The sequence below is a fragment of the Moschus berezovskii genome, chromosome 14 (assembly GCF_049115385.1).
Source record: "Moschus berezovskii isolate FMDL1 chromosome 14, NW_MosBer_1.0, whole genome shotgun sequence".
NCBI classification, from domain to species: Eukaryota; Metazoa; Chordata; class Mammalia; order Artiodactyla; family Moschidae; genus Moschus; species Moschus berezovskii.
In genome coordinates, this window is record NC_142473.1 from 53196912 (window position 1) to 53209633 (window position 12722).

General features: G+C 37.8%; 1 protein-coding gene across 1 annotated transcript; it reads left to right on the forward strand.

Moving 5' to 3' along the window:
* Positions 1 to 2075: 2075 nt before the first annotated feature.
* Positions 2076 to 3023, forward strand: LOC129553951 (olfactory receptor 52M1-like). The gene has a single exon (XM_055422622.2). It carries the CDS (start codon positions 2079 to 2081, stop codon positions 3021 to 3023), a length of 945 nt encoding a protein of 314 aa, XP_055278597.2. The 5' UTR covers positions 2076 to 2078.
* The last annotated feature ends 9699 nt before the right edge of the window (positions 3024 to 12722 follow it).

Below are 12722 nucleotides of genomic sequence, written 5' to 3' on the forward strand. Positions count from 1 at the left end.
CCTGTTTGAAATATTGGGTATGGGAAAATATTGAATAGCATTAACCTTAATAGACATTCATATATATTCATATATATATATATATATTTCATGTATATATGTGTGCATATATATTTATAGGCTTCCAAGGTGGCTCTAGTAAAGAACCAGCCTGCCAATGGAGGAGACTTAAGAAACCTGTGTTCTGTCTCTGGGGTTGGGAATATCCCCTGGAAGAGATTGTGGCAACCCACCCTAGTATTCTTGCCTGGAGAATACCATGGACAGAGTAGCCTGGCAAGCTGCTGTCCATAGGGTGGCACAGAGTTGGACATGACTGAAGTGACTTAGCACACACTTACACATATATGTATATATTCACATATGTATGTATATATATAGTCCTTGTTTATAATTTTTTCCAAAGAACATAATGTCTTTATTTAAAGGGTGTACAGTAGAAAAAGCAGGAAGAAACTGACATCATAATATACCATGCTTCATATTAGACACATAGGCAGTATGACAAATGAGATCCGGAGGCATGGGATATATTATTGTCATTTAAGAAACCAACCCAAGGGTGTCAAGATCATTCTCTCATTTGGAAATACTCCAACTGATATCACATTTTTACTGCATGCAGCTCTATGAATTTTTAGTTATCCAGATTTAATATGTAACTCCAGGAGCTTGATTGCCTGCATTTTAACTTACTTTCTCTTAAATTAGGAAGTGAAGATTGTTTATTTCTACTACTTAAATCACCTAGACTGTGGGTTGTGCAGTCTTCTAGTGAAACAAGAATTTTCAATAACTCCCAAAAAGTTTTACAATGTCTCTGCTTAATCAATTACAGCCGTGGAAAGTCTTCTCACTGGAGAGAAATACTGACTGAGAGATTAAGGAGGACTTTTCTAAGTCTTGCTCCAAAGAACATAGTTTCTGCTTATCACTGACGTAAAAGCAGCTCAAAAAGGAAGTCAAAACCCAAGATGGCTTTGGAAGACCTTCTGCATTCTGAGGAATGATATTTTGTATTATTCACCTTAGGGAATCTGAGCATGCTCTTCTTAGACTCCACTTTATCAAGTCATAAGTCCATAAGTTTAAATATTAACTGTGCACTTTTCACATTGTGATACTGCATTTGGAAAAGTGTTAATATGTTAGCAATATAATTTTCAGGCAACTATCACAGGAAGGAGTGGAAAGGAAATATAAATCCTATGGAACTGGAGGTATGCAGAACTTACGAGTGACAGATGAAAATATACCAAGTCAGGTTATCTACAACAAATTTGGAACAATATAATCATTGGAAAATCAAATGTCTTTCATAAAGTTTTTACAGAGGAAACTGAAGCAGATAATTTTAGAATATTCTCAAGACAGTCATTTATAAAATTGATGTTTTGCTGAAATGGACAGTGGGGAAGTGACGATAAAGTCATTGATGTGGAAAACTTGCCTTCATCGCCTTCTGCTTTCTCCTTTGATTTTTAAGTTCCCACCACTGACACTCTTGTCTGTTTCTGTTTGCTCCTGCTTCACAATGATTTTTCTTGCTATTTCCATTCCAAGAATGTCTGATACCCAAGACAGAGCGTGAGCTCAAAAATTTAGATATCAGCTTATGTAACATTTTCATCACCATCCTATTGCGACCTTTTTCTTGTAGAGTGTAATCTCCTTAAGAAGAATATCTGATGTGTGTTACTTTATTCCCAGTGCCTAGGACGTGGTTTATTACACAGTAATAGTTGTTAAGTAAATAACTAGTTGTTAAGTAAATAGAGAAACTTTTTCTTGGAAATAAATGGATAAGATGACCTATATGCACCTATGATAATATGCAGTGACACATGAATGATCTTTATGTATTTGCAAGCACAGTATTTGGTATGATATTACACATTTTATTTCTCTGATCCTAGTGAATTAAAATTCATGTGGTTATGAATTTTAATTGTTTTAGAAACAAATCATTAAGTGTCTTCCTCAACTAAATCTCCCATGCTTTCAGCTTCTGGTTGTGGTCATCTTGGCATGGCAACTTTATCTTCAGAAGAACTGATAAAATTAAAGAAAAAACCATCATGCCTCCTCTCAACACTTCTCATCCATCTCCTGTCACCTTCTCGCTGATGGGCATCCCAGGACTGGAGCACCTGCATGTCTGGATTGGGATTCCCTTCTGCTCCATGTATGTGGTGGCGGTGGTGGGGAATGTGACCATTCTGGCTGTGGTTAGGGCAGAGCGAACCCTCCATGAGCCTATGTTCCTCTTTTTGTGCATGCTCTCAGTCACTGACCTGGTCCTCTCCACGTCTACACTGCCTCGCATGCTCTGTCTCTTCTGGCTTGGATCCCATGACATTGCCTTTGATGCCTGCCTGACTCAAATGTTCTTCATTCACAGCTTCACTACCATGGAATCAGGCTTTTTCCTGACCATGGCCATTGACCGTTATGTGGCCATTTGTCGTCCACTGCGCCACACCACCATACTCACCCACACTCGCATCACTATAATGGGTATTATTGTGGTCATTCGGGGAGTTGCCTTCTTTTCTCCACACCCCATTCTGCTCAGACAGCTGCCTTACTGCAGGACTCGAATCATTGCCCACACCTACTGTGAGTTTATGGCTGTGCTGAAGCTGGCGTGTGTGGACACAGGAGCCACCTCACGTTACAGCCTCAGTGTGGCTTCTATTATTGGCTCATGTGATGCGATTCTTATTGCTGTATCCTATGTCTTCATCCTCCAATCTGTATTCCGCTTGCCATCTCGAGAAGCTGGCTTTAAGGCTTTGGGCACATGTGGATCTCATGTTTGTGTTATTCTTGTCTTTTACTCCACAACTGGTTTTTCCATTTTCACTCACCGTTTTGGGAAAAATATCCCTGCACATATCCATATTTTTATTGCAAATATGTATCTTTTGGTGCCCCCTTTTCTCAATCCCATTGTGTATGGAGTAAGGACCAAGAAAATACGGGAGCATGTTATTAAGGCGCTAAGTGTAAAAGTTGCTTGATTTTAGTCGGATCAATGAAATACATAGTTCAAGATATATAGAACTGTAAGAGATGGTGTTGCTAAGCTAAGCTGCTAAGTCCTTCAGTCGTGTCCGACTCTGTGCAACCCCATAGACGTCAGCCGACCAGGCTCCAACGTCCCTGGGATTCTCCAGGCAAGAACATTGGAGTGGATTGCCATTTCCTTCTCCAATGAGATGGTGTAGGGACAATAATTAACTGCTCTCACTCCCATAAGCTGATTTGCAATTACCACCTGAAAGTTGTTATTTGTCAGATGTATAGAATATCTATGGATTCTAACTCAACACATTACTGTAACATTTTTATTTAGTAAATATTAGTGATGAAGTTGTTAATCTCACTCTAAATATGTACCTTTTGGAGGTAGTTACAATAGGGAATAAAAAGCAGATAGAAGGATAGAAAACTTAAGTAGACACCTCTCCCTGCACACCCCCTCCAAAAAGGAAAAGTTATGTAAGATCTACGTGCTGAATTTTATATCCAGACATTTTGAACGAATTTTGAGTCCTATATATATGGCTGTGAATATTTAAAACCAGTAATAAGTGTATCTCTGTCCTGATTGAATGAAATTAAAGGCTTGAGAAAAATGACTAGTACTAATAATACCCTATCGGGGACCAGCCTCGATATGGCCCAGGGTATCCTCGGGATGAACGGCGTCAGCGTCAGCGAGAGAGAGAGAAAGAGAGAGAGAGAGACAGGGGCTGATGATTCCTTGGTTTATGCTGGAAACCAATAAAACCCCAGCACGGGGTTTGCTCTGTTTACATAGGCCGCAGGCGCCCTCTCGAATCACTGGAGGTACCCCACCAGGGCACCCCCTCGAGTGGGTCTTAGAAGCCCAGGCAGATAAGTAAACTCAGAGGGCCCAGCGCTCCAAGGATCTCAACCAGAAAAAGGAGAATAGAGAAAAGGACGGAAAAAGAGAAAGAACGACATAGGGAGACCAAGCTTCAGTGAGCAAGGCCCAAAACTTTATTTTCCAGTGCTGCTTTTATACCCTAAGTTATGCGCATAAGAAACAGAGAAAGGGAGGTATAGAGTCACGCCAAAATCACGTGGGGTCAGCAGTCTTGACCCTTATCAGGATCAGAGCTTATTTTTGTGTGTCTCGTGATAAAAGTTTTAGGTGGTTTACATCATCTTCTGGCCAGGGGGCCTGCTAACAGTTTATGGCCCTCTCTCCTAACAATAGGTTAGTTAGCAAGTAAAAGGCTTATATTCTTTTAAGGTGACTTTCCTAAAGTCAGGTGCTAGACACATAACAAAGTTACATTCCTATAAGGCACCGGTGTAGTGAGCTACAAGAAAGGAATTTATTAACTTAAGATCTGATGTGGTTAAATCAAAGGCTACTACTTATATTCTCTATATGTGATTAATATATTTCCAAGGATACAATAGATAGAGGAAACTTTGCAGCAAGCATTGATTCAACAATGAAATCTTTTTTAGTACTACTCTAATGATTTTAACTTCTTCAACAGATTTCTGTATTTTAGAATATTAGGCTTTCTGTTCTTGCATGGCTGGGAGGCTATAAACAGTCACATTCGTAGTTGTAAGAGCCCGGACAAACTTGTCATGCAAGTTAGAAAGCTATCAGAGGGGCTTGGATTGGAACACTCCTATTAAGCCGAGGAGAACTTTTAAACTACAGCTCTGAATTAATGTTTTCAGAGAAAGGTGGTTGTGGGGGGAAGCCCCCATAAGTATTAGAGGACTTGGTAAGAGGTGTAAGATAGTAAAGCAGTCAGACTCCGGTTTTCTTTGGGGTAGATGCTCAGGTAAGTCCAGGGGATTCCTCAAGTCCTGATTAGCCTTTGCCTGTCAGGCCTCTTCCCCAATTGACCTTTGCCACGGGTAGGATTCCCTCGCTGGCTCCCGGCAATACCCCAAAACTAAATAAATGTAATTAATAAGACATGAGTACTCCCCTCAAGGGAAACAAGCCGAAGCAAAAATAATAAACTCATAACCATGAATTTTTGTGAAGGTGTCAACATTGATGTTAGAGCTTCAGTGGCTTTTTAGAGCAATTATGATTGAGCCAGGAATATTGAAAAAAATAAACAATATATTGGATTCTATTGACTGCTAGAATGTAGTTCATATATTGCAGATTTGATATTCAGTAGTTATAATTGCCGGAGAAGGAAATGGCAACCCACTCCAGTGTTCTTGCCTGGAGAATCCCAGGGAAGGGGGAGCCTGGTAGGCTTCCGTCTATGGGGTCACACAGAGTTGGACACGACTGAAGTGACTTAGCAGCAGCAGCAGCAGCAGCAGTTATAATTGCCAAACTGCCACATTACCAGGGAAAGAAAATAACCAGGTGCATGGGTAAGAGTACAAGTCCCATACACTGTTGTTTTGCTTCTTAATAACTCAGTGCTTCCATTAGAAGGTAGATAAGGTGATTTTAGGGCTTCTCTGGTGGCAGTAGTGGTAAAGAACCCACCTGCCAATGCAGGAAATGTAAGAGATGCAGGTTTGATCCCTGTGTCGGGAGGAGCCCCTGGAGGAGGGCATGGAAACCCACTCCAGTATTCTTGCCTGGGGAATCCCATGGACAGAGGAGCCTGGCGGGCTACAGTCCATAGGGTTGTAAAGAGTTGGGCACAACTGAAGTGACTTAGCACAGCACAGCCCGATGTGATTTTAGCATATGAGAAATTCTGTAGGGATGGTAGTCTCTGGACACTGTTCTGGAGGTTGTCTAAGAAATATATCAACTGTATGCCTTACAGAGAAGCTTTTAGTAGGAGAGCTATTTTGATCCTTTGGCTGGACTTCGTAAAATGTCAGCAGATTCCTTAGACTCACCAAAATTTCTATATCCACTTCCCTTAAAGTTGATCAGCATTTCATAGATCACATAATCATAATCACATTCTAAATAAATTTAGAAGATACTTTCAATCTTAGAATCTCAATTTTAAAATTTGTGATGTTTAAAATTTATGTCAGTCAGTTGCTCCAAATAACACAATGATTAAGATTCCTATTCAGGAAACATTGATAATAAACAGTATGTTTTTTAATCAAAATTAGCAATCATGGATATGGGATTTCACCATATGCGAATTTCATTGTGGGTAGAATTAGCAGAAGAGATCATAGAAAAAGAGAAAAGTTGTGAACAGAAAATGATGACTGTGTAGATGGGAGGGGAAAGGATATTCAGCTGGTGGCGGGGTTTGAACAAAAACTTGAGAAGTGTGAAAAAACCTTGCTGCATGTGAGAAAGAATTGTAGTGGTGCTGCAACATCATAGATCATCAGTATTTCAGGATTTAAGACACTAGACTTTATATTATTATATGAGTCCAGTCTCCACAATTTTCTTTCTGGGTTTGGCAGTTCTTATTCTACAGGTCTGAAATAGTATGAACCACTAGAATTTCTCAGCATCTTTCCTCAGATAAGACAGAGATCCTGTTACTTCTCATGAGAAATGTGGATAGACCTCTTAGTTTGAAACAAAGGACAATTAGGGAAACACAAAATCCAATAGTTCTTACAGGTTCAGTATATTTCCCACAGAGAAAAGGTTATGTGTATAGGGCTATATCTGTGTATCTATTTATCTCCCCTTAGGGGCATAAAACTTAGAAACACAAACAAGAGATATACATATACTTTAATCTTGGAATTCTTCCGTTTATTTCTCAAGTACTATTATACAAAGTTACATAACCAACTATTTTGTCTCTGTTAAAGAAAAAAGAAAAAAACATGAATATATGCCTTTATTCCTCTCTTAGAGCTTCAAAGAATTTATAAATATGTAAAAACAGTGCTTATTTAGTGCACTGAAATGCTCTATTTTAGTCATAATGATATATTAATTTGTTCATCAGACATATCACATATATGGGTAACTTATTTTAATATAGATAATATTCTAAGTGACAGTCATACCCTACCAACCCACACACACTTGGAGATTTTGCCATTTCTTGTCTCTAGAGTTCAGTTCACTACTCACTTATCTTCCAAACAGATTGATAAGACATGGCTAGTCACCCGTATTGCTCTGAATCCTGTACATGTCTTCCTCAGTTTCTGATGGGATTACATCCTGATAAATCCATCATAAGTTAAAAATAGCATAGTTAAAAAATGCATATAATACACCTAACCTACTGACTGTCATAGCTTAGCCTCACTTACCTGAAATGTGCTCAGAACACCTGCATTAGCCTACAGATGGGCAAATACATTTAACACAAAGGCTATTTTATAATAAAATGTTGAATATCTTATGTAATTTATTTAATACTGTATTGAAAGTGAAAAGCAGATTGGTTATGTGGATGTACAGTGCTTGTAAACATGTTTGCTATCATGATCACATGGTTGACTGGGAGCTGCAGCTCACTGCCACTGCCCAGCAGCAGGAGGGTATCTTACAGCAGGAGGGTACAACCCTTCTATGGCTAGCTTTGGAAAAAATCAAAGCTCAGTATTCACTCTACTGTTTCTACTGAATGTGTATCACTTTGCACTATTATAAAGTCAAACAAAAATTCTAAGTCAAGCTATTAAGTTGCATATTGTCTATACATAAGAGGTCAAGATTCAGTACATTCATTAGGATACTCCACTTTTTATCCCATGACTAAAATTAATTTCCAGTTTTATACATTGGCATTTTTAACAATCTTAAGCTCAAAGTGAGCTTCCCAGGTGGCACAGTGGTAAAAAAAAAAATCTGCCTGCCAATGCAAGAGACTCAAGAGATGGTTCAATCCCCTGGTCAGGAAAGATCCCCTAGAGAAGGAAATAGCAACCCATTCCAGTATTCTTGCTAGGAATTCCCATGGACAGAGGTGGGCTACAGTCCATGGAGTTGCAAAGAGTCAAACATGACTGAGCATGAAACCATCTCTCTCAAGGTCACAGGAGAGAAGGATAAATAACTCCTTTGATGTTAGCTCTTAATAGAATCAATTTTCATCCAAACACCTTTCTACTCCCTAGAAACTCAGGACAGAAGTTTCCATTACCTTCCTTTACATCTGCCTAGTCTTGTTTTTCTTCCTTTTGGTTCAGGTTGAGAAATGTGTGCTTGTGTTCATCATCAGGACAGACCCTACTTGGTATAAACCCACATATCTCTTCCTGGGTATGCTCTCTGTGCATGACCTGAAGTCTAACACTGTAATCCTTCCCTTAATTATCACTCTCTTCCAGGTCAGTGACAGAGATCAATTTTAAAACTTACCTTACTTAGATATCATGTATCCACTATGAGGCCACAGAAAGACAATGATGATTACCCATGAAAAAGCATAACATAAAGCAAAAGCAAAGTAGTTGAGTTGTAAGACAGAGAAGGATATATTGCTCAAGTGGAGAAGTTGACAGTCCATTCATAGTAGCAGCAAGTCAGTAGTAATACATGAGCTCAGAGGCAGATAGATAGACATGTTAGTAAACATGTTGATGGGATCTTCTCTTGCTTCTTTTTTCTCAGTGAAAGTGGAATCTAGTTTATCATATAAGAGTCAGGTTAGGGGAAGTGTGACAGAAGTTTGGATTAAAAGAATACATGAAATAATTTTGAGGAGACTGAGAAATTAGAAGACTTCAAAATTAAATGTAGTATTAGGGGCTCACTTGATATAGTGAATATGAATTCAAAGTAAGACCAGTCACTTGGTTGTAGAAGATATTTTTCTCTAGCCATTTTTTTTTTAGAAAACTGCAAGCTTGAGATCTCTGTTATAAAAATAAGCCAAAGATTGCCTCTGTACATGGGCCTCTCTGACCTAGGGACCACTCATATCAGAGGCTATGAGATTGGTGTCCCCATGGTTATTTAGATTACAACTTGTGTGACTGTATACTGAACACCTGGACTGGCGTGACAGTCATTTAAAAATATTTACCAATATGATAAATGAGAAAGTGGAAGAATACAAACTGTAGTAGAATATAACACAAACAATTTAGTATAAAAGAATAGTAGTCCTTATTGAAGCAGTGACATTGCATCATGACCTTAAAATGAATAGTAATGAAATGAAATGAAAAGGCCTAGGGAAGGATCAGATGTAGAAGTAAAAACATGAATCAGAATCTTAAAGGAGACAGTGAAAGAAAGTCTGAACTGGTTGCGACTCAGGGAAACTTAAAGATGAGCTGTGTAGCAGAAAGTGATGCCAAGAACCAATAAGACGCTAAAGGTTCTTGTTGGTCCTTTGGGATGTTGTCAGTTATAATCCATGGAAGTTATAGACTTTAATTCAGGCATACTTCAGTTTTAAATCTTGGTCATACAGTGATTAAATAAATAAAATGTGGAGCTAGAGATATCTGGATTCAGATAAAGTCACTCTTCATTTGGTGTAAAAATTTTACTTAAATCATTTAATCTAATGGTCTCACTATTCCTTGACATTTTAGTGGTAATTTCCTATTTACAAAGGTTGTTTTTAAGATCAATGAAAGAAGGGATTTTTAGCATTAAACATAGGCCCAGAAAGTGATGACCTCTCAGCATATGAACATAGTACTTTCTTATGGTTCTGAGGTTTCCTAATATTTTCCCACAAATATATTTCATAGCAAAGAATTCAGAAACCTTTGGGAAATAATAATGTCCTTATTTGTTACCTTAAGGGATAGTTAATATTAATTAGAGTAATTTAAGTCTTGTAGTTTGGGAAAAGGCCCCATATCCTGGAGGACCACTGATTCCCCTGCCACCTACACTGTTAAATTCAGTGGGATTTGATGCTGGATACAATCCAGTTTATATTCAATGACCACACTTCTTAGCACCTGCTCTCATGCAAGATGGCTGTCTGGATTACTCTGAACTTCTAATTTGGGTGAGTTAATAGAGATACAGGACAGAAAAAGAGAGAAGAAGGCTACATTCAAACATCTACATTTAAATTATGAAATCCTCAAAAAGGTAATGTCCATCTCTTCAAAAATACCATAAGTAAAGTTAAGAATAAATCTTGTAGACATGTAAAACACTAAGAAGGTGTAGTGAACTCTGTTGATTATCTAAAGTATATGGAGCATATGGTCATAGATACTCCAAATGAGAGTTAAAGTAGCATTTAACTCCTTGACCAGGATAAGCTTTTAGGTCAGATTCAGCTCTGAGCAAGGAAGAGCCCAGTCAGCTTTAAATGTTGATCAGTCATAGCAAATGTCTGTGGGAGGAAGAATATTACTTTTGACCTAGATACTGCAAGAATGGTGGTTTGCAAAAGGAAGTTAATGAAAAGGAGGGAGAGGAACATTACAATCACAGAAGTATGTGAAAAAGGCACAGTTTCACAAAGAAGCATGTTGTATTTGGGGAATAGTTAGAAGTTAGTTGTTACCCCCGTGGGAGATATAGAAAGAATATCTTTAAATGCTCTGTGTAAGATAATGTGCTAATTTGTTAACATGCAGTAACAACATTTTATTTTCTCCACTTTACAGTTGAGGAAACCGAGAAAATGATATAATCAGTGTATGTGCTGTGCTGTGTGTTTAGTCATTCAGTTATGTCTGATTCTTTGTGACCCCATGGACTGTAGCCCACCAGGCTCCTCGGTCCATGGGGATTCTCCAGGCAGGAATACTGGAGTGGATCGCCATTGCCTCCTCCAAGGGATCTTCCCAACCCAGGGATCAAACCCAGGTCTCTCGCATTGCAGGCAGAATTTTTTTACCATCTGAGTCACCAGGGAAGCCCATAATCACTATATAGAACATGACTAAAAGTTTTTGTGGAAATACATGCATTTAATAAAAGGGCATAGGAAGAACCTGTGATAGGAGTGAAAATAATCAGACGGACGGGAAAAAAAAAGATGAAACAAGTTATACCATTACTTATGATAAGTGATACATTTCAAGATTTATTGAACTTTATTTCCTCTGAGTCAAATATCATGGTCATTTAAACTATTATGCAAATGATCATTTACAGAGCTCAGGTCAGACTGGAAAATTTTTCAGAAGACACTGGGAATATTTAAAATGCTGGATAATGTGCATCACATTACAGTTTTGATGACACTTGATCAGACTATAAATTACAATGGAATAAATAGGACTCAATATTTGTAATTACATTAATCTCAAAAGATCCATCTCTAATTTATGGATATTATGTAGAGTATATTAGAATGGTTAAACAATTTTCTAGGATGATAAAAAGAATCTTGTTATTGGTCTATTCTTATTTCAAAATTAGATTTCAATTGCTTCATTGTAGATGTAGAATAAATACCTTTAAAATCGATAGACAATAATCATTTAATTCAGGGTGTGAATATTGATAGATGCTTAATAATAATAAAAGAAGCACAATGATTACTTAAAGTAATATCTAAAGTAATACTCTATAGATTATCAAGTTTAAATGAAAAAACCAAATGTTTAAACACTCACTCAAAAGTGTCTTAATAAATATGACTTTAAAATTATGAAAACTCATTGTTGGTTATATTTTAAAATTACTTAACATCTGTGACAGCAAATACTGATTTTGGTGTAATGGAACTAACGTGTATTTTGCAGTCATGCAGAGTTATATTAGAATTCTGATGCCTTAGCCATTCTTTCTGTGAGGCCATTGCATTATCTGTAACACTCTGAGATACTATGTTTTAATTGATAAAATTTGAAAAATGATATTTAGCTTACACTGCTTTTCCAGCTACAAATGAACATATACGAAGATTCCAGGAAAATATATATATTTTTCATGTTAGGATCACTAAGTTTTAATTTCTTTCCTTACTTCATTTGAACAGTGATCGTAACTGAAATCACACTAATGTATAAATCAAGTGGTACCAAGTACAGGGATCTTTGTAGATTAGTATGTTCAGATATAAGTGATCAAAGTAAGGAACAAGGCATATTGGGGGATGCACAGAAGAATAGATAAGTTAGGATTGAATGTTAAGATAGAAAGTTAGGATTTTTGAAAATTAAGCTTAAAATAAGCAGGTATGTCAACTGGGACTATTTCGCGGAAAAGGAGAAAACTTAATGAAGATATGACTGTTAAGGCTCAAATTTTGTGAAGACTTTTATGCACAAGACAGATAAATCTGTAGAGCTCCGTGGAAAGGGCAGTACTGTTTCACACCTCCTGAGAATAGGTTCTGTGACAGTACTAGGAACATGTTTAATGGACTGCTGCTGCTACTTCTAAGTCACTTCAGTCGTGTCTGACTCTGTGTGACCCCATAGATGGAAGCCCACCAGGCTCCCCCGTCCCTGGGATTCTCCAGGCAAGAACACTGGAGTGGGCTGCCATTTCCTTCTCCAATGTGTGAAAGTGAAAAGTGAAAGTAAAGTTGCTCAGTCATGTCCGACTCTTAGCGACCCAACGGACTGCAGCCTACCAGGCTCCTCCATCCATGGGATTTTCTAGGCAAGAGTACTGGAGTGGCTTGCCATTGCCTTCTCCGTGGTGCCATGGACTAGGAAATGAGTAATCATACCTGAGCATATGTACTCTCAGAGAGTACTTCAGACATGTCCTAGAATATTATATCTCAGAATGATATTAAGAAGAAAGTTGGGTTAAATGATTTCTGAGATCCTTTCTATTTATAATGCTTGATTATTGTTTATCAAAAGATAATTTGACTAAAGCTGAAAGCAAATTGTGAATTTAAAAAGTAGTATTGAAT